This window comes from Oncorhynchus clarkii, chromosome 11, assembly GCF_045791955.1.
Source record: "Oncorhynchus clarkii lewisi isolate Uvic-CL-2024 chromosome 11, UVic_Ocla_1.0, whole genome shotgun sequence".
Taxonomy (NCBI): domain Eukaryota; kingdom Metazoa; phylum Chordata; class Actinopteri; order Salmoniformes; family Salmonidae; genus Oncorhynchus; species Oncorhynchus clarkii.
The window spans coordinates 15,480,592-15,503,368 of NC_092157.1; the positions used below are offsets into that span (position 1 = coordinate 15,480,592).

At 50.2% G+C, this 22,777-nt stretch overlaps 1 protein-coding gene across 1 annotated transcript; it reads right to left on the reverse strand.

Annotated features, from left to right (window-relative positions):
• Positions 1–660: 660 nt before the first annotated feature.
• On the reverse strand, positions 661–22,464 carry LOC139420258 (cyclin dependent kinase 8). Its single transcript, XM_071170140.1, has 13 exons — positions 22,021–22,464; positions 9,634–9,709; positions 9,453–9,563; positions 7,791–7,931; positions 6,626–6,683; positions 6,340–6,471; positions 5,680–5,823; positions 5,087–5,156; positions 4,759–4,831; positions 4,536–4,633; positions 2,185–2,272; positions 1,879–2,031; positions 661–1,726 (listed from the first exon to the last, which is right to left on the reverse strand). The coding sequence occupies exons 1-13, from the start codon at positions 22,146–22,148 to the stop codon at positions 1,601–1,603; spliced, it is 1,398 nt and encodes a 465-aa protein (XP_071026241.1). The 5' UTR covers positions 22,149–22,464; the 3' UTR covers positions 661–1,600.
• Between the last annotated feature and the right edge of the window lie 313 nt (positions 22,465–22,777).

The window sequence follows — 22,777 nt, forward strand, 5'->3', positions numbered from 1 at the left end:
GGTGGGCGGGATCCGCCAGCAGCCTCTGCCTATCAGCATTCAGCAACCGGGTTTTAATGATTAGTGGGTGTTCCCAATGTCCAATAGTAGCCCTTGAAAACGTATGAGTGACATCGAGGTTCCCCGTTTGACATCTCGTTGGTCATAGAAAAGGCAGGGTCTCTGCTCAGGGTGGATAGGGGAGGCTACCCATGGTTTACCATTTTATGCAATCCAGTCCCCACACAGGGTTAACGTTAAAGGCTTGAAATAAACATATTTTGGGGATGAGGACTTGACCTAGCCTAGTATGAAATGGCCTAATAACAAAGGTTTAGGGTGTTTTTAAAGGTGTTTTGGGGAGCAAATTAAACTTGATGGTGGCTGGTTTAATGATAGCGCTGGACTGGTTCCATTCTAGCAGCTTTAGTAACTGACAGATGACTGATGAGGGCAAAGGGTGCAGACTAGAGTGAGAGTGTGAATGTGAGAAAGTAAGACAGAGATAGAGAGGGCAGTAAACGAGGGCAGTGAACGAGTAAAGACAGACCTCGGAGAGAAAAAGTAGGATGGACTGGGATTGTTCCATTATTGAAGACACGGTTCTATTCCTGGAAGAGAACAAACGTTCTTTTTCCATTTTCCAGGCTAACACAGAGACAAAGAAGAGAAACCCCCAACTCCAATGTTAACATTTCCACTTTTTATTGTCAGTATACTTGCTTCATGTAAAATATTTAAATACAATACATGTTCCATATGCCGTCCTCCACACGATTGGTTGGTTTTGTAATGATGAAGTTCTAAGCTTTTGCCCACAGCGATAAAAACAGCTGCTCTCTCAGGCCAACGAAAGCTGCTTCGCCACTTGCTTTTTTTATACAGTCAGTGAAAACCAAGGAAAACAGATTCAATTAGAAACTACTAATATCAAGTATTTTTTCTTTTGTCATTTTTTTTCCTTTGTTTTTGTCTCAATTACACCCCCAACAAGAGCTGTGGATGGGGCCCATAAACTCCCAGCATGCTCCTGTCAGCAGCTCAGTTCGGTCCCCAGCAAAGACGCCCTCGGAAAGGAGGACAGACAGACAAGAAGAAAGACCGACAGGAGGACAGAGGGGCATGTACTCTGTCGATGCTGGCAGTCACATAGCAGCTTTAGTCTGATCGAAGCTTCAACAGGAAGAGGGGATCTGGCTGGAAAGGGGGAGAGCTTTGGTGGAGGTGGTGAGAAGGAAAGGAGGGAGTGGGTAACACCCTGGGTGGCCTTTACTGCAAATGAAGCCACCTTTTGTTTGCTTGTCATGTTGTGGCTTTTGTTAAGTACCAGTTCTGAAGGTTAACTTTATAATGCTCATAGACACAGCGACGAAGAGCGTAAGGAACAAGGGAAGAACCAACTGACAGCATCCGTTCTTCTCCATCTAGTTTTGTGGTTTAGTCTCCATGTGTTGAAGTTGTAATTTTCAGGATGGGCTCATTGTATTTCATACTGGGCTAACGGACTACTGCAGTGAGGGTGGACCGGTGGGTTAAATGTGGGGGGCGGGTATTGCCATGGACACACCCACCTCCCTCAGTACATTCTCCCTAGTGGGCCAGGCGAGGGCTGGGTCAGGGGTCAGTAGCGGTGGGTCTGGTGTGAGTACTGCGGGGGCTGCTGGGAGGTAGAGGAGTATCCAATGCTGTTTTGGGGCAGTGATGTGCTTGGTCCGGGGTTCTGGTAGGCAGCATGTGGATTGGAGCGCTGAGAGAGAGATAAGATACCAAATTGTAAATAGTCTGATTAGTTATGATTTGGTGGGATAGCATGATTTTGATGAGTATATAGTATTGCTATGTTATATTGTAGCTGCTTTGTTTGTATGCATGTATGTATGTATGTGAGACTACCCCTACCTGGTAGTCTGAGGTCATAATGAGGCCACTTGAGGTAGTGACGGGCGGGACCACTCGCACCTTCTTTAGGGGAGGGCCCTGTGCGTGGCTGTTGTCAGGGTTACCAGTATGTCCCGCCCCGTTGGTGTGGTTGTTCCCCTGCTGCTGGTTCTTCTGGAATATTAAAAGACACCCAAGGCTTCATCAACCACACACTGGAAATACACTCAAAATGCTCCCTTTAAACCTTTACTCTGTCGATAAAAAAATACACGTATAAATATAACATATATTTTTGACCCAAATGTAAAGCTAAGAGGCACACACATTTCTGACTTTCTCTGCCTTATCCTCTGGTTCCTCCTCTGTCAGGAACTCCCTCTTGGGGTATGGGATCTGGCAGCCTGCAAACACACTGACACAAACACACCACTTATCTTACAGGGTATAGGACCACATCACTCCAGACATGTAATACATTTGTTACAATGCAATATATGTAGTAAGGGGTTTTGTTGTATTACATGTAGTAATAATGTTTTAGTTGTTTTAATATATACACTGAACAAAAATATAAAACTCAACTATTTCAATGATTTTACTGAGTTACAGTTCAAAGTAAATCAGTCGATTGAAAAATTAATTAGGCCCTAATCTATGGATTTCACATGACTGGGCAGGGACGCAGCCAATCAGAATGAGTTTCTCCACAAAAAGGCCATAATTACAGACAGAAATACTCCTCAGTTCCATCAGCTGTTAGGGCGGCTAGTCTCAGGCAACTACTGACCTGTAGCGCTCACGCCTGTAGCCATGAAGTGCTTTGAAAGGCTGGTCATAGCTCACATCAACAACATTATCCCAGAAATCCTAGACCCACTCCAATATGCATACCACCCAAACAGATCCACAGATGCAGCAATCTCTATTGCACTCAACACTGCCCTTTCCCACCTGGACAAAAGGAACACCTACGTGAGAATTCTGTTCATTGACTACATCTCAGCATTCAACACTAAAGTGCCCTCAAAGCTCATCACTAAGCAAAGGATCCTGGGACTACACACCTCCCTCTGCAACTGGATCCTGGACTTCCTGACGGGCTGCCCACACATGGTGAGGGTAGGTAACAACACATCTGCCACGACAGCCTATAGGGAGGTGGTCAGGGTCTGGCCGGGTGATGCCAGAATAACCACCTATCCCTCAACGTAATCAAGACAAAAGGAGATGATTGAGGACTACAGGAAAAGGAGGACCGAGCACGCCCCCATTGTCATCGATGGAGCTGTAGTGGAGCAGGTTGAGACCTTCAAGTTCCTCGGTGTCCACATCACCAACAAACTAGAATGGTCCAAACAAACCAAGACAGTTGTAAAGAGGGCACGACAAAGACTATTCCCCCTCAGGAGACTGAAAAGATTTGGCATGGGTCCTGAGATCCTCAAAAGGTTCTACAGCTGCAACATCGAGAGCATCCTGACTGGTTGCATCACTGCTACCGCACGGCAAGCGGTAACAGAGCACCAAGTCTAAAAGGTTTTTAAACAGCTTTTACCCCCAAGCTATAAGACTCCAGAACAGGAAATCAAATAGCTACCAGGACTATTTACATTGTGCCCCCCCCCTCCTTTTACACTGTTGCTACTCTGTTTTATCATCTATGCATCGTCACTTTAACTATACCTACATGTACATATTACCTCAATTAGCCTGACTAACTGGTGCCTATATATAGCCTTGTTACTGTTATATTCACCGTTTTATTTATTTACTTTTCTATTGTTCACCTAATACCACTTTTTTACATAAAAATAGCACTGTTGGTTAGGGCTTGTAAGTAAGCATTTCACTGTAAAGTCTACACCTGTTGTATTCGGCGCACGTGACAAATAAACTTTGATTTGATACCAAGATTGAACTCTTTGGCCTGAATGCCAAGCGTCACGTCTGGAGGAAACCTGGCACCATTCCTATGGTGAAGCATGGTGGTGGCAGCATCAAGCTGTGGAGATGTTTTTCAGCGGCAGGGACTGGGAGACCAGTCAGGATCGAGGGAGAGATGAACAGAGCAAAGTACAGAGAGATCCTTGATGAAAACCTGCTCCAGAGCTCTCAGGACCACAGACTGTTGTGAAAGTTCACTTTCCAACAGGACAACGATCGTAAGCACACAGCCAAGACAACGCAGGAGTGGGTTCGGGACAAGTCTCTGAATGTCCTTGAGTGGCCCAGCCAGAGCCCGGGCTTAAACCGTCTCTGGAGAGACCTGAAAATAGCTGTACATCAACGCTCTCCATCCAACCTGACAGAGCTTGAGAGGATCTGCAGAGAAGAATGAGAGAAACTCCCCAAATACAGGTGTACCAAGCTTGTAGTGTCATACCCACACAAACTTGAGGCTGTAATCGCTGCCAAAGGTGCTTCAACAAGGTACTGAGTAAAGGGTATGAATACTTATGTAAATGTAAAAATGTCTAAAAACCTGTTTTTGCTTTGTCATTATGGGGTACTGCATGTAGATTGATGAGGCAAAGTTAAAAATATATATTTTAGAATAAGGCTGTAATGTAACAAATGTGGAAAAAGGGGTTTGATTACTTTCCAGAATGCACTGTACATGTGTTACAGATGTTGTAATAAATATGTTCTAAAGTTCTATTAGAGTCCTGACTCACTCTGAGGTGGGCAGTGGTTCCTCCAGGAAGTAAGGGTCCTGCATGGCCTGCTCAGATGTGATCCTGCGGATCGGGTCCATAGTCAGCAGCTTCTGGAGCTACACACACAAACGTTAGAGCATGAGTAAAACAGAGGGAACGTTTATACAACGTCAGACTGAAGAATGCTATGTAACAACAACGTTCAGGCAATGTTAGACTGAGAAAACTCATTTCAACTCACCAAGTGGAATGCTTTGCTGTCTGGTTTGACTTTGTGTTTCTCCATGTATTTTATAAGGCTGCAGTTTGTATACCTGTGATATACGAACATATTTCAGTGTGTATACCTGTGATATACGAACATATTTCAGTTTGTATACCGGTGATATACAAACATATTTCAGTGTGTATACCTGTGATATACGAACATATTTCAGTTTGTATACCGGTGATATACAAACATATTTCAGTTTGTATACCAGACCACGTCACTTCAGTTTGGATGAGAAAACATCTATCATTACAATGATACAAATTATCTTGTTCAGAGCTGGCAGAAAGCCACGCACGTGTTCCTCCTGAAGTCTTTCATCAGAGTGGAGTGCTCCGGCATCTTCTTGATGTCTTCCCAGTCCTTCTCTGAGGATTACATCATCAGACTGTGTCAGTGAGTGCTTCTCTGAGGATTACATCCTCAGACTGTCAGTGAGTGCTTGTACAGGACAGACAGATTGCTTTGGGCTCATACAAGCCAGGCCAGAATAGAACTGTGCCTAGTCATGGTTTAATTACACTCTTGTTCTTCAGTATTATTATATATATCCCTATTTGCCAGGCAGGTTCATAATACACACGTCAAAAATGTCCAAAATCTGTCTTGCCGACCACTTTCTAAAAACGACATGCTGTGTACTAATAGTACTACATACTATTGAGAATTCAGATGGAAGGTTAATAATTTAACACATACTGTACGAGCGACCATTTCAATGCACATAGGCATGTCCTGATAAGTTATGAGTCCCCAGCACTCATGGACAACCCTCTTAATCCAGAGCCAGAGCCAGTTTTTAAGTATTCTCAGCCTCTACATGCTGATTTTGTGGCCTGTGTGTGGTGGATCTAAAGGAGGAAAGGCCCTGCCCCAGCCCAGCTCTCTCACCAGCGGGGAAGCCCATGACGTTGAAGATGCGGTCCAGCTGGTCGTGGTGGTAGGGGTTACTGGTCTTGATGTCCTCTTGGCGACAGTGGAAGATGGGCTCAGACGTCAACAGCTCGGCAAAGATGCAGCCAATCGCCCAAATGTCTGACAGATGCACAGGGAGGATTAGCGATATCAGGGCTCTACAGTGCTACCAATTTGGTTTCATATGACCCGAAATATTTTAATTTTGGCCACCAGTACCTAGGGGAAAATAATTATATTTAGTAATTGCTGGCAAATCATCAATACATCGAATATTTCTCAATCTGCACCTAAATTTCTTTGTGCTCCTACATTTTTCAATTTAGGAGCACATGTGCTCCTTGTAAAATATGACCGTGTGACAGAGCCCTGGATATGACAGAGCCCTGGATATGACAGAGCCCTGGATATGACAGAGCCCTGGATATGACAGAGCCCTGGATATGACAATATGACAGAGCCCTGGATATCACAGTGTGTTCTAAACCACGCCCACACACCCACTTGAACATGCTCGCACAAATATGCACACACACACAACAGCAATTATCCTAGGATGGTGGAAGAATAGCTCAGAAGTTCAGCTCTTGGTACACAGCACACCCACCCACCCACCCACCCCGTGGTCGTTCTCACCGATGGCTTTGGTGTAGTGCCTGGCACCTAGCAGTAGCTCTGGTGCCCTGTACCAGAAGGTGACCACCACAGGGTCCAGATCTGCTAAAGGCTTCAGTGGTGAGTTAAAGAGGCGGGCAAAGCCCATGTCCGCTGTACAGCAACACACAATAAATAAATAATCCACATAATAATATGATAATGTAGTATAACGCTCAAATAGTGTGTAATGACCAGTGAATAAACTATAGCCAGTCTATGTAGACAATGCATTATGCTGAAAAAACCAAAACAACCTCCATCGTACCGATCTTTACTCGACCCCTCTCCGGCCCCTCCCCCATCACTAGGATGTTTGCAGGTTTCTGGGGAAAAACAGATTAACAGTTAATATCACCCAAATATTTACTTCCATTATCCTAATACCCACACTGATACACAAACAAGAGGAATTAAGATTAGTTTGGCCGCGTTATGCTGAATAATATATGAATGGTTCAGGTAGTGTCAATGCTACCCTCTGGTGGCGTAACAATGAAACTCACATCTCAGAGAGAAGCAGGCCAGGCACCTCCATTTCCTCCACCAGGTCAACTATACAGTGCTCAGCCACTGTTCCATTTCCTGCATCCCTCCATTTCCCCCCCTTTGCTCCCATATTCTCCCTTCCTCATCCCACACTTTCATCAGGTCTCTGTAGGAAGCAGTTAGTGGATGCCCACTCTCCCCCCACACTCCCCCTCTCTCTCACACAAAGGCCTTTCTCATTTGGGCAAAAGTCTGTCCTCCGTGACCCGGAAACTGATAAGTGGTCGAGGAGAGTGTCAATTAGTTAGGTGAATGGAGGAGTGTCCTCTCCTCTTCGATAGCCTCCTTTCATCGACGATAATCATGTGTATCCCACCAGTCATTCACAGAAGAGTTTTTATATTTGACCCCCCCACCCCCCCCCCCCCCTTTGAAGCAGTTTTTGCTTACGAGGAGAAGAGCAGGCAAACATTTAAAATGTATATGCTACTTATCCTTTTATCTATAAAAATGTCTTGCAGGACAGGCAACATTTATTATCACTTTACATTTATTTTGGGATTCCACACCTGTAAAGGTAATTTGCCTGATGACGCACAAATGGAGAGAATCTAATTTAATACAAGCACATTTTCGTTCACGTTCCCTCTGCTCGCCACCTGTCAATTACCTTTGACATGTTTCAAAAGGAGGCGAGAGACGGAGGAGTTGAGCAAATCCAATTGAGAAAAGGCCCAGGTCTCTGTGTAGGCCCCAGTTGGCATGCAGGAAAAGGATGCACTCGCCTTCCTTGCATCCCTACCTTCTCCTCCCTACCCTCTCCCCTGTCCCTCCCTACCCTGGTCTCTCCCCAGGTCTTTCCCTCCCCAGGTCTTTCCCTCCCCAGGTCTTTCCCTCCCCAGGTCTCTCCCCTGTCCCTCACCACCCTCTCCCCTGTCCCTCACCAGGTCTCTGTGTAGGACCCAGTTGGCGTGTAAGTAATGGATGCCGTCCAGGATCTGGTAGAGCAGGGACTTGACCATCCCCCTGGGCAGTTGCAGGGGCTTCTTATTAGCCTTGGACGCCCTGTGGAATTTTATGATGTGCTGTGGAGAGAGGGAGCATCATTATTGTGTGTTGTCAATGTCTGGGTCAATGGATTTAAACAAGTGTGAAGGTCAAATATTTATAAAAAAAAAAGTGTGTAAATGTAAAAACAAATGTGCACGTGTGTGTGTGTGTGTGTGTGTGTGTGTGTGTGTGTGTGTTTATATAGTGTGGATGGGTGTATCAGATATAAAATCTGTGAGTGTTCATGCAAATCATTCCGTTACTTTTAGATTACTTTCCCCTTAGAGGCATTAGGAGACAAAAATGAATATTGCCAACTGAACGACATCCATTGCAGGATAAAACAATGTTAGAGATTACATAGCTGGCCATAAATGGACGTTGCATTTGACTTTATGGGCTGGTTATGTAGGCTTCTTCTAACCCATTGCTTTCTACTACAGATAATATGATTAGGCTTAATCTTTACATTAAAAAAAAGTGTCAGATTTCCAGTCATTCCAAATAATGTAATAAACCTTGATCTTCAACAATAACTTATAATTATAGATTATCCAAATTGTTTTACCTGACCATAACCCAAAAACTAACAACTTATTAGCTTACTTTGTTGTTTATGATTTTGTTGTCATGGAGGACTGATTGGACTCATTGCGTCGAGCTGAAAAAAAATGCTGCTCTCATTGATATGCTGATATCTATATAATTTGCAGAGGTTTAAGTCTATCAAAATTGTGTCTGTTAGGCGCGTTTTTTTTTATCAGCACAAATGAGATTGAGCAATAAAAGCCCCACTCGTGGTCTTCTTAAAGTAAACTCGTTTTTGACAGTATGGAGCACAACACCACAGAGTAGTTTAGAAGGGAGGAACTCCCGCTAACTTTTTCCCCCATAAGCACAAAGCAGCTGTTGCATATTTTCACTGGCTGTTCACTGGTTGCAAAAACAGATTGATAGCTTATTCTTCAATTCAACCATTATTGGGTAAAAAAATAATACACATATACATTTGTGAACAGCCATCCACAACAACCACAATACATGAGGCGCAAACAGCTAAATGAGAGAGCAGCAGTGTGATTCACATCATTGCTCTATGTAGATATCAACACTAATGATATCTGTATGGCCCTTACCGCCAAGCTTTTATTCAAGTTGGATAATCTTTGGATGTTGACAGCAGTTGTACCATTGGAAGACATAGCTTGGACTGTAGCCAACAAAAGCCTATTCCTGCTCTTTTCCCACAATCCATCAAGTGCATTTGATGTGTCATCATAGTGGTCTCGGACTTGTGGTCAGACTCTCTCAGGCAGGACCTTAAATTTGACAATTTTTTCAATGCTGATTTAAATGCCATTGAGAAAACAGAAAGGTGTCAATTATTATTTTTTTACGCAAACATTTTAAAAGTAATCCTAGAATTAATAATTTCATTTTTCAAAAGTATTTAATCTGATTACTATTACTGGTTTTGCTGGTAACGTTACTGATTACAATTGGTTTTTAATCCGTTCGTCCCCAAACCGGTGTGTGTGTGTGTATGTGTGTATTACCCAGAGATCATGCTCAGCATAGTCGAAGAGCAGCCAGACTTTGCGGTCTGCGTGTGACAGGAACACCTTCTGCAGTGAGATCACATTAGGATGCTTCAGCTCCCGCAGTAACTAGAAGAAGAAACATTCATTCACACAGACATTATGGGATGTCTGCTCTTGAACTAAACAACACACTTACTGCAATCTCTCTGCAGGCCGACATGGAGATGCCAGTGCCTTCAATCTGCTTGAGGGCGTAGTCCTTATCATCCTTCCTGAAGACAGAAAAATATACAGCATCAACCAAAGTTCACTACAGTTCCCATGGGGCCTTGCTACACTGAGACACAGAGGCCAGCTGGCAGTTGGTGGTACATGAGAGGTTGAGAGGGCAAAATGCTTATAAATCTGGAGGAAATTTGTCATATAATCAAGCTCACCCCCATACAGTAGAGGGGAAAGAGACTATGGCAGCTGGCAAGGGACACACAAAGTTAGGTTAGCCTCTCACTAGTACAAACCCCACCCCTCCATCCGGCCCAAATCATCTCATAAACTGCTCTTTGTGCCTCCTCGGGCCATGTTTCAACTCCAGTAGAACAAATGAGGGCATGAGAGGCTCGTAAACAGCAATCTCCTACAATAAAAACAAACATCTTTGCACACTTAGGGCTGGTTAAAACACCATGTTTTATACACGCTGCTTGGTGGGTCTGATTTGTGTCCTGAGGGTCCAGTTACAGTAAAGGATCTGGGCTGGATTAAACAAAACATGGATGATCTGGACTCCACTTGATGAGTTTGGAATGGATTGGATGGGGTTGGACTAGGATGGGGCCAGGAGGACTGGACCAGACCACCAGACTAGGATAGGGCCAGGAGGACCAGACCACCAGTCTAGGATGGGGCCAGGAGGACCAGACCACCAGACTACTAGGATGGGGCCAGGAGGACCAGACCACCAGACTACTAGGATGGGGCCAGGAGGACTGGACCAGACCACCAGTCTAGGATGGGGCCAGGAGGACTGGACCAGACCACCAGTCTAGGATGGGGCCAGGAGGACTGGACCAGACCACCAGTCTAGGATGGGGCCAGGAGGACTGGACCAGACCACCAGTCTAGGATGGGGCCAGGAGGACTGGACCAGACCACCAGTCTAGGATGGGGCCAGGAGGACTGGACCAGACCACCAGTCTAGGATGGGGCCAGGAGGACTGGACCAGACCACCAGTCTAGGATGGGGCCAGGAGGACTGGACCAGACCACCAGTCTAGGATGGGGCCAGGAGGACTGGACCAGACCACCAGTCTAGGATGGGGCCAGGAGGACTGGACCAGACCACCAGTCTAGGATGGGGCCAGGAGGACTGGACCAGACCACCAGTCTAGGATGGGGCCAGGAGGACTGGACCAGACCACCAGTCTAGGATGGGGCCAGGAGGACTGGACCAGACCACCAGTCTAGGATGGGGCCAGGAGGACTGGACCAGACCACCAGTCTAGGATGGGGCCAGGAGGACTGGACCAGACCACCAGTCTAGGATGGGGCCAGGAGGACTGGACCAGACCACCAGTCTAGGATGAGGCCAGGAGGACTGGACCAGACCACCAGTCTAGGATGGGGCCAGGAGGACTGGACCAGACCACCAGTCTAGGATGGGGCCAGGAGGACTGGACCAGACCACCAGTCTAGGATGGGGCCAGGAGGACTGGACCAGACCACCAGTCTAGGATGGGGCCAGGAGGACTGGACCAGACCACCAGTCTAGGATGGGGCCAGGAGGACTGGACCAGACCACCAGTCTAGGATGGGGCCAGGAGGACTGGACCAGACCACCAGTCTAGGATGGGGCCAGGAGGACCGGACCACCAGTCTAGGATGGGGCCAGGAGGACCGGACCACCAGTCTAGGATGGGGCCAGGAGGACCGGACCACCAGTCTAGGATGGGGCCAGGAGGACCGGACCACCAGGCTACTAGGATGGGGCCAGGAGGACCAGACAACCAGGCTACTAGGATGGGGCCAGGAGGACCAGACCACCAGACTACTAGGATGGGGCCAGGAGGACTGGACCAGACCACCAGACTAGGATGGGGCCAGGAGGACTGGACCAGACCACCAGACTAGGATGGGGCCAGGAGGACTGGACCAGACCACCAGACTAGGATGGGGCCAGGAGGACTGGACCAGACCACCAGTCTAGGATGGGGCCAGGAGGACTGGACCAGACCACCAGTCTAGGATGGGGCCAGGAGGACCAGACCACCAGACTACTAAGATGGGGCCAGGAGGACCAGACCACCAGTCTAGGATGGGGCCAGGAGGACCAGACCACCAGACTAGGATGGGGTCAGGAGGACCAGACCACCAGACTACTAGGATGGGGCCAGGAGGACCAGACCACCAGACTAGGATGGGGCCAGGAGGACTGGACCAGACCACCAGTCTAGGATGGGGCGAGGAGGACTGGACTAGACCACCAGACTAGGATGGGGCCAGGAGGACTGGACTAGACATCCAGACTAGGATGGGGCCAGGAGGACTGGACTAGACATCCAGACTAGGATGGGGCCAGGAGGACTGGACTAGACCACCAGGCTAGGATGGGGCCAGGAGGACTGGACTAGACCACCAGGCTAGGATGGGGCCAGGAGGACTGGACTAGACCACCAGGCTAGGATGGGGCCAGGAGGACTGGACTAGACCACCAGGCTAGGATAAGGCCAGGAGGACAAGACTAGACCACCAGACTAGGATGGGGCCAGGAGGACTGGACCAGACCACCAGTCTAGGATTGGGCCAGGAGGACTGGACCAGACCACCAGACTAGGATGGGGCCAGGAGGACTGGACTAAACCACCAGGCTAGGATGGGGCCAGGAGGACTGGACTAGACCACTAGGCTAGGATGGGGCCAGGAGGACTGGACTAGACCACCAGGCTAGGATAGGGCCAGGAGGACTGGACCAGACCACCAGGCTAGGATGGGGCCAGGAGGACTGGACTAGACCACCAGACTAGGATGGGGCCAGGAGGACTGGAGGACTGGACCAGACCACCAGACTAGGATGGGGCCAGGAGGACTGGACCAGACCACCAGTCTAGGATTGGGCCAGGAGGACTGGACCAGACCACCAGTCTAGGATTGGGCCAGGAGGACTGGACCAGACCACCAGTCTAGGATGGGGCCAGGAGGACTGGACCAGACCACCAGTCTAGGATGGGGCCAGGAGGACCAGACCACCGGGCCAGGATGGGGCCAGGAGGACCAGACTACTAGGATGGGGCCAGGAGGACCAGACCACCAGACTACTAGGATGGGGCCAGGAGGACCAGACCACCAGACTAGGATGGGGCCAGGAGGACTGGACCAGACCACCAGACTAGGATGGGGCCAGGAGGACTGGACTAGACCACCAGGCTAGGATGGGGCCAGGAGGACTGGACTAGACCACCAGGCTAGGATGGGGCCAGGAGGACTGGACCAGACCACAAGACTAGGATGGGGCCAGGACCAGACCACCAGACTAGGATGGGGCCAGGAGGACTGGAGGACTGGACCAGACCACCAGACTAGGATGGGGCCAGGAGGACTGGACCAGACCACCAGTCTAGGATTGGGCCAGGAGGACTGGACCAGACCACCAGTCTAGGATGGGGCCAGGAGGACCAGACCACCAGACTACTAGGATGGGGCCAGGAGGACCAGACCACCAGACTAATAGGATGGGGCCAGGAGGACCAGACCACCAGACTAGGATGGGGCCAGGAGGACTGGACCAGACCACCAGACTAGGATGGGGCCAGGAGGACTGGACCAGACCACCAGGCTAGGATGGGGCCAGGAGGACTGGACTAGACCACCAGGCTAGGATGGGGCCAGGAGGACTGGACTAGACATCCAGGCTAGGATGGGGCCAGGAGGACTGGACTAGACATCCAGGCTAGGATGGGGCCAGGAGGACTGGACTAGACATCCAGGCTAGGATGGGGCCAGGAGGACTGGACTAGACATCCAGGCTAGGATGGGGCCAGGAGGACTGGACTAGACATCCAGGCTAGGATGGGGCCAGGAGGACTGGACTAGACATCCAGGCTAGGATGGGGCCAGGAGGACTGGACTAGACATCCAGGCTAGGATGGGGCCAGGAGGACTGGACTACACATCCAGGCTAGGATGGGGCCAGGAGGACTGGACTAGACATCCAGGTTAGGATGGGGCCAGGAGGACTGGACTAGACATCCAGGCTAGGATGGGGCCAGGAGGACTGGACTAGACATCCAGGCTAGGATGGGGCCAGGAGGACTGGACTAGACATCCAGGCTAGGATGGGGCCAGGAGGACTGGACTAGACCTCCAGGCTAGGATGGGGCCAGGAGGACTGGACTAGACATCCAGGCTAGGATGGGGCCAGGAGGACTGGACCACCAGGCTAAGATGGGGCCAGGAGGACTGGACCACCAGGCTAGGATGGAGCCAGGAGGACTGGACCACCAGGCTAGGATGGGGCCAGGAGGACTGGACCAGACCACCAGGCTAGGATGGGGCCAGGAGGACTGGACTAGACCACCAGGCTAGGATGGGGCCAGGAGGACTGGACCAGACCACCAGACTAGGATGGGGCCAGGGGGACTGGAGGACTGGACCAGACCACCAGACTAGGATGGGGCCAGGAGGACTGGACCAGACCACCAGTCTAGGATTGGGCCAGGAGGACTGGACCAGACCACCAGTCTAGGATTGGGCCAGGAGGACTGGACCAGACCACCAGTCTAGGATGGGGCCAGGAGGACTGGACCAGACCACCAGTCTAGGATGGGGCCAGGAGGACCAGACCACCGGGCCAGGATGGGGCCAGGAGGACCAGACTACTAGGATGGGGCCAGGAGGACCAGACCACCAGACTACTAGGATGGGGCCAGGAGGACCAGACCACCAGACTAGGATGGGGCCAGGAGGACTGGACCAGACCACCAGACTAGGATGGGGCCAGGAGGACTGGACTAGACCACCAGGCTAGGATGGGGCCAGGAGGACTGGACTAGACCACCAGGCTAGGATGGGGCCAGGAGGACTGGACCAGACCACCAGACTAGGATGGGGCCAGGACCAGACCACCAGACTAGGATGGGGCCAGGAGGACTGGAGGACTGGACCAGACCACCAGACTAGGATGAGGCCAGGAGGACTGGACCAGACCACCAGTCTAGGATTGGGCCAGGAGGACTGGACCAGACCACCAGTCTAGGATGGGGCCAGGAGGACCAGACCACCAGACTACTAGGATGGGGCCAGGAGGACCAGACCACCAGACTAATAGGATGGGGCCAGGAGGACCAGACCACCAGACTAGGATGGGGCCAGGAGGACTGGACCAGACCACCAGACTAGGATGGGGCCAGGAGGACTGGACCAGACCACCAGGCTAGGATGGGGCCAGGAGGACTGGACTAGACCACCAGGCTAGGATGGGGCCAGGAGGACTGGACTAGACCACCAGGCTAGGATGGGGCCAGGAGGACTGGACTAGACATCCAGGCTAGGATGGGGCCAGGAGGACTGGACTAGACATCCAGGCTAGGATGGGGCCAGGAGGACTGGACTAGACATCCAGGCTAGGATGGGGCCAGGAGGACTGGACTAGACATCCAGGCTAGGATGGGGCCAGGAGGACTGGACTAGACATCCAGGCTAGGATGGGGCCAGGAGGACTGGACTAGACATCCAGGCTAGGATGGGGCCAGGAGGACTGGACTAGACCACCAGGCTAGGATAAGGCCAGGAGGACAAGACTAGACCACCAGACTAGGATGGGGCCAGGAGGACTGGACCAGACCACCAGTCTAGGATTGGGCCAGGAGGACTGGACCAGACCACCAGACTAGGATGGGGCCAGGAGGACTGGACTAAACCACCAGGCTAGGATGGGGCCAGGAGGACTGGACTAGACCACCAGGCTAGGATGGGGCCAGGAGGACTGGACTAGACCACCAGGCTAGGATAGGGCCAGGAGGACTGGACCAGACCACCAGGCTAGGATGGGGCCAGGAGGACTGGACTAGACCACCAGACTAGGATGGGGCCAGGAGGACTGGACCAGACCACCAGACTAGGATGGGGCCAGGGGGACTGGAGGACTGGACCAGACCACCAGACTAGGATGGGGCCAGGAGGACTGGACCAGACCACCAGTCTAGGATTGGGCCAGGAGGACTGGACCAGACCACCAGTCTAGGATTGGGCCAGGAGGACTGGACCAGACCACCAGTCTAGGATGGGGCCAGGAGGACTGGACCAGACCACCAGTCTAGGATGGGGCCAGGAGGACCAGACCACCGGGCCAGGATGGGGCCAGGAGGACCAGACTACTAGGATGGGGCCAGGAGGACCAGACCACCAGACTACTAGGATGGGGCCAGGAGGACCAGACCACCAGACTAGGATGGGGCCAGGAGGACTGGACCAGACCACCAGACTAGGATGGGGCCAGGAGGACTGGACTAGACCACCAGGCTAGGATGGGGCCAGGAGGACTGGACTAGACCACAAGACTAGGATGGGGCCAGGACCAGACCACCAGACTAGGATGGGGCCAGGAGGACTGGAGGACTGGACCAGACCACCAGACTAGGATGGGGCCAGGAGGACTGGACCAGACCACCAGTCTAGGATTGGGCCAGGAGGACTGGACCAGACCACCAGTCTAGGATGGGGCCAGGAGGACCAGACCACCAGACTACTAGGATGGGGCCAGGAGGACCAGACCACCAGACTAATAGGATGGGGCAAGGAGGACCAGACCACCAGACTAGGATGGGGCCAGGAGGACTGGACCAGACCACCAGACTAGGATGGGGCCAGGAGGACTGGACCAGACCACCAGGCTAGGATGGGGCCAGGAGGACTGGACTAGACCACCAGGCTAGGATGGGGCCAGGAGGACTGGACTAGACATCCAGGCTAGGATGGGGCCAGGAGGACTGGACTAGACATCCAGGCTAGGATGGGGCCAGGAGGACTGGACTAGACATCCAGGCTAGGATGGGGCCAGGAGGACTGGACTAGACATCCAGGCTAGGATGGGGCCAGGAGGACTGGACTAGACATCCAGGCTAGGATGGGGCCAGGAGGACTGGACTAGACATCCAGGCTAGGATGGGGCCAGGAGGACTGGACTAGACATCCAGGCTAGGATGGGGCCAGGAGGACTGGACTAGACATCCAGGCTAGGATGGGGCCAGGAGGACTGGACTAGACATCCAGGCTAGGATGGGGCCAGGAGGACTGGACTAGACATCCAGGCTAGGATGGGGCCAGGAGGACTGGACTAGACATCCAGGCTAGGATGGGGCCAGGAGGACTGGACTAGACCTCCAGGCTAGGATGGGGCCAGGAGGACTGGACTAGACCTCCAGGCTAGGATGGGGCCAGGAGGACTGGACTAGACATCCAGGCTAGGATGGGGCCAGGAGGACTGGACCACCAGGCTAGGATGGAGCCAGGAGGACTGGACCACCAGGCTAGGATGGGGCCAGGAGGACTGGACCAGACCACCAGACTAGGATGGGGCCAGGAGGACTGGACTAGACCACCAGACTAGGATGGGGCCAGGAGGACTGGACCAGACCACCAGACTAGGATGGGGCCAGGGGGACTGGAGGACTGGACCAGACCACCAGACTAGGATGGGGCCAGGAGGACTGGACCAGACCACCAGTCTAGGATTGGGCCAGGAGGACTGGACCAGACCACCAGTCTAGGATTGGGCCAGGAGGACTGGACCAGACCACCAGTCTAGGATGGGGCCAGGAGGACTGGACCAGACCACCAGTCTAGGATGGGGCCAGGAGGACCAGACCACCGGGCCAGGATGGGGCCAGGAGGACCAGACTACTAGGATGGGGCCAGGAGGACCAGACCACCAGACTACTAGGATGGGGCCAGGAGGACCAGACCACCAGACTAGGATGGGGCCAGGAGGACTGGACCAGACCACCAGACTAGGATGGGGCCAGGAGGACTGGACTAGACCACCAGGCTAGGATGGGGCCAGGAGGACTGGACTAGACCACCAGGTTAGGATGGGGCCAGGAGGACTGGACCAGACCACCAGACTAGGATGGGGCCAGGACCAGACCACCAGACTAGGATGGGGCCAGGAGGACTGGAGGACTGGACCAGACCACCAGACTAGGATGGGGCCAGGAGGACTGGACCAGACCACCAGTCTAGGATTGGGCCAGGAGGACTGGACCAGACCACCAGTCTAGGATGGGGCCAGGAGGACCAGACCACCAGACTACTAGGATGGGGCCAGGAGGACCAGACCACCAGACTAATAGGATGGGGCCAGGAGGACCAGACCACCAGACTAGGATGGGGCCAGGAGGACTGGACCAGACCACCAGACTAGGATGGGGCCAGGAGGACTGGACCAGACCACCAGACTAGGATGGGGCCAGGAGGACTGGACCAGACCACCAGGCTAGGATGGGGCCAGGAGGACTGGACTAGACCACCAGGCTAGGATGGGGCCAGGAGGACTGGACTAGACCACCAGGCTAGGATGGGGCCAGGAGGACTGGACTAGACATCCAGGCTAGGATGGGGCCAGGAGGACTGGACTAGACATCCAGACTAGGATGGGGCCAGGAGGACTGGACTAGACATCCAGGCTAGGATGGGGCCAGGAGGACTGGACTAGACATCCAGGCTAGGATGGGGCCAGGAGGACTGGACTAGACATCCAGGCTAGGATGGGGCCAGGAGGACTGGACTAGACATCCAGGCTAGGATGGGGCCAGGAGGACTGGACTAGACATCCAGGCTAGGATGGGGCCATGAGGACTGGACTAGACATCCAGGCTAGGATGGGGCCAGGAGGACTGGACTAGACATCCAGGCTAGGATGGGGCCAGGAGGACTGGACTAGACATCCAGGCTAGGATGGGGCCAGGAGGACTGGACTAGACCTCCAGGCTAGGATGGGGCCAGGAGGACTGGACTAGACATCCAGGCTAGGATGGGGCCAGGAGGACTGGACCACCAGGCTAAGATGGGGCCAGGAGGACTGGACCACCAGGCTAGGATGGAGCCAGGAGGACTGGACCACCAGGCTAGGATGGGGCCAGGAGGACTGGACCAGACCACCAGTCTAGGTTATGGCTGTATTGGGACAGAAGGGGAAGGACAGGGTGTCTGCAGTCTGAAATTAGCTCTTTTCCTTCATGGCCTCTGTATAAAATACCTTTATTGTAATAGCATAAACCTAACCAGTCCTTTCACTGGTAATAATTTATGAAGGGAGCAAGAAAAGAACAATACACTTAAGACAATGGGAAAACTGGAATAAACAACATTGCCTGGCTGAAATGGCAATGATATGGTCTACATTCTTGGATACATCTGCAGTGGTTTTTGTCTCAGCCAGACACTAACATGTTTAGGCTAAAACGTTCAATGCAATAAAAAAATGTTTTGTGTCAAACTAGGTCTATGCAATAGGTCCATGCAATTAAGAGCCTAAGGTAATTAAACCAGAATAGAAAAACAAACTAATTTGGGGATTGCTCAAAACCCATATATTCTAGTATTTTTAATAATTTATTGGACATTACTATTTAGGCTATGAATTGCATTACAATGGTTCTCAGCATTGGTCTACATAAATTAGTCTAGCCTATTTAAAAAAAAAATCCAAACATCTTTGGTTGAAGAGAAAACGTAATCGAGACATGTATAGAATAACATTGTTTGCAAGTTTTTACAGTGCTTTTACTCCATTTTGAAATAACGGCCTGAGAATTGGTGAGATTGCATAAGCTCCAAGGTTAATAGGCTGTAGGGAAAACTAACACCCATCATCTCACTTATTATTGGCAGACAGAGACCGTCAATCATAACATTCTGCAGCCTCAAATAATTAGACCACAGTGAAACACTTCTATCAACAGAAATAACCCTTTTACTTGGTCATGAGACAATAGCATAGTATGGATGCACGATATCGGAATAGGACGATATTAGCTAAAAACGCCGGCGGTCTAGCTTAACGTTGATGTGCAAAACCGATGTCAAAGCTGACGTGCATACGTATAACATAGGTAGACGACGTAATGACGCCACGAAAAATACAGCGCTACACAGAACAAAAGCAGACAAATACTAAGCGCACACTTCTAACAATTAAACAAGTTCAAGTTGAGCAGTCATTTGAAAGACTAAGAACATTTCAGCGAGACAACAAAGGCGAAATCCATTAACGCCAAGATAATGGAATTCATTATGCTACTTGATATGGGCGTCACTGCTATTAGCTTCACGACTGACATTTGGACCAGCGATGGCAGCCCCATGAGCATTGCGGAGTCTGACAGCACAGTGGGTCAACGAGGATTTCGTACTGAGGAAAGTACGAAATTGCATGCTCAAGAATGTGCTGGTTCTCATACCGCTGCTGCCATTTCAATGGCATTTGAGAACATGAACACACTTAGCACCATTTGAACAACTGACTGGAGAAATAAGCTAACCCTCTGTCATGGCACTGAAACGCCTGCTCAACAAAACTGCAGACAGACCGTGGGGGTAACTTTACAAAAGTACTCGAGGCTGTGAACAAGTGATTCGGTGGTATTCTCTATGAGCCTCTTTACCGCATCGCCATCATGCTCGATGCTAGGAACAAGGACCGCTACTTCGATGCAGACAAGAAACAGGGTTTACGTGAAATGTTACAGAGACAGCCGGACAAGATGGAAACGGACACAGTGACAGTGTGCACCGAGGAAGAGAGGCCACAGACAGACAGAGCTGAAACTTCACTGCTTGACATGTGTGATGAAATCCTGTTTGAGAATGAAACGACTGAACAAATTAACAACGAAACAGCACAGCAAGTAAGTGAAAGAAATAGGTTTGATTATGTTTTACAGGTAATGGGGGCATACGTAAATGCCAACAAAATAACTTTTTGGTCAGTGTGGTATGGTGTGTGTATAACCTTTATTTAACTAGGCAAGTAAGTTAAGAACAAATTCTTATTTACAATGACTGCCTACCCCGGCCAACGCTGGGCCAATTGTGTGCTGCCCTATGGGACTCTCAATCACGGCCGGATGTGATACAGCCTGGATTCGAACCAGGGACTGTAGTGACACCTCTTGCACTGAGATGCAGTGCCTTAGACCGCTATGTCCGTGTGTGTTAACTATTTAACTGTACTAGAATGCTTAAAAAAAGGACACTAAAACGTAAAATATCAGATATCAGTATCGGCCAAAAATGTCACATCTATGCATCCCTACAGCACACACTACAGCATAGTTTTCTATTCCACACTACATACTAGGGAGAAAAGACATGATAGTAAAGAGAGTAACATGGCCAATAGAAGGATCACTTTTATTATCATGTCCATCTCATCTATATGAAGGGGGCCTCTTCACTGTGTTAATCCATGCAGAATACCTGTATACATTTAATGTCCCTCCTTTTGAGATTTGAAACACTTTCCTTCTATTATTAGAGGGGGTGAGATTCCTCCATACAATGTAAAGTGCTTGTAAAGTGCCATACAATGTAAAGCACATGGTGATAAAACTGCTTTCTGAAAACCCATTATTATGTATTGTGTAGCCAAGGCCGATCCAGACACCTCAAACCCGCCAAACCAACCAAACATTCCCTGCGCGCGACTGCACCTGCCCCTGACTTGCTTGGCTGCGTCTGTAATAGGCTATCAAACAAAGGCTGGCCTACTTCACTCAGTTTGTTCATATTACTGCGAAAATATTATATCTCGAAATGCTAAAAAATGATACGGCATAATTTGATACAAAAATATCCTCGTTATTCTGTTTGGAGCTAGACTTGCTTGATGACTGCAATACAATGTTGTTACAACATCCCCCGCTCTGTTCCGTTTCATCTGCGAGCGCAGGCGTCATTTTAAAACTATACCGGATTTGAAATGCATTATACTAGCATACTAACTACAATACAGCAAGGTTAGCTGGTGGATTTAGCTAACACATTGCACAGCTGTTAGTTACTGAAAGTTGTGGCTGCGTCGCGTGATGCATTGTTCTCTACCTTCTTTGCCTTATGTGCTGTTGTCTGTGCCCAATAATGTTTGTACCATGTTTTGTGCTGCTACCATGTTGCTGTCATGTGTTGCTACCATGCTATGTTGTTTTAAGTCTCTCTTGTCGTGTTTTATTTTAATTGTATTGTTAATCCCAGCCCCCGTAGGAGGCCTTTTGGAGGGCCGTTATTGTAAATACGAACTTGTTTTTAACTGACTTGTCTGGTTAAATAAAGGTTAAATAAAATAAAGTGCTGGGCCACTGATGTCACTGCTCAAATCAGCTTTGTCATGGAACTCGATCCCCTGTTCTCCAAGTGCTATGACGTACTTACTTTATTCAGTTGGTTCTTTAAAATGTTCCCCGTACTACGAGTTACAAATAGGTGTAACGGAGAGGGGGCCTTGAAAACAAGAGCAACCAAGACAAACCGAGTTGCTTTATTGGGAGACTAGTGGACCTGAGGGCCTTCTTACTGGCTCTCATTATCAACTCACCCATCTTTTCTCTTTGCTTTGTATACATGACCGTAGGTGCCTCTTCCCACTTTGCATCCCTCGTATTCAAACAGGTCCTCGACACGTTCTCTCTCTCCGGTCAGCATCACTTTGAAATCGTAGTCCATTCTCTCTGTTGTTTAGGTCAATTATCTTCTGCTTCCTTTTAAAACGCCGCTTGGGAGGCAACTTACTTCACAACCCGTTAGAATCTGTTGTTGCCTTCCTTCGCGTCGCTCTCTCCTCAGCCCTATTTCCACATTTAACGGCTAGGTTTATGTTTACCAGAGAAGACGCAGGTTTCTTATCGGCGACGAAGGGCCAGGTATGGGCAGTAAAACTAGCTTCCCCGTTCTCTTGTATTATCTTGCTACTGCGTTTCTCCAGCCGGTATCACTCTGGAGAACTGAAAAACCACGCACGGCACTGTCGTAAAATGTCGTTATTGCACAGAAATGGACGGGGCTATATGTTTAGAACACCACGTGGATTTTAACTCTTTGTAACGTGAAGGGGATACAAATTGTACTATTCACACAAAAACATCACGTTTTATGATCAGAACTTTGGTGCTGGCATCTCTGAAGCCAGTTCAAGTGTTTCCTCTACACATTTCATGACAATTATGCCACTCCTTAATCATAATCTGATGTTGGATATCCAAAATTAGATAATTCTGGCGTCTAATAAAGGCATAAAGAGGAGTCAAGATATGCGCACGGACATTGAATGTCATTGCTATCTATTCAAATATTTA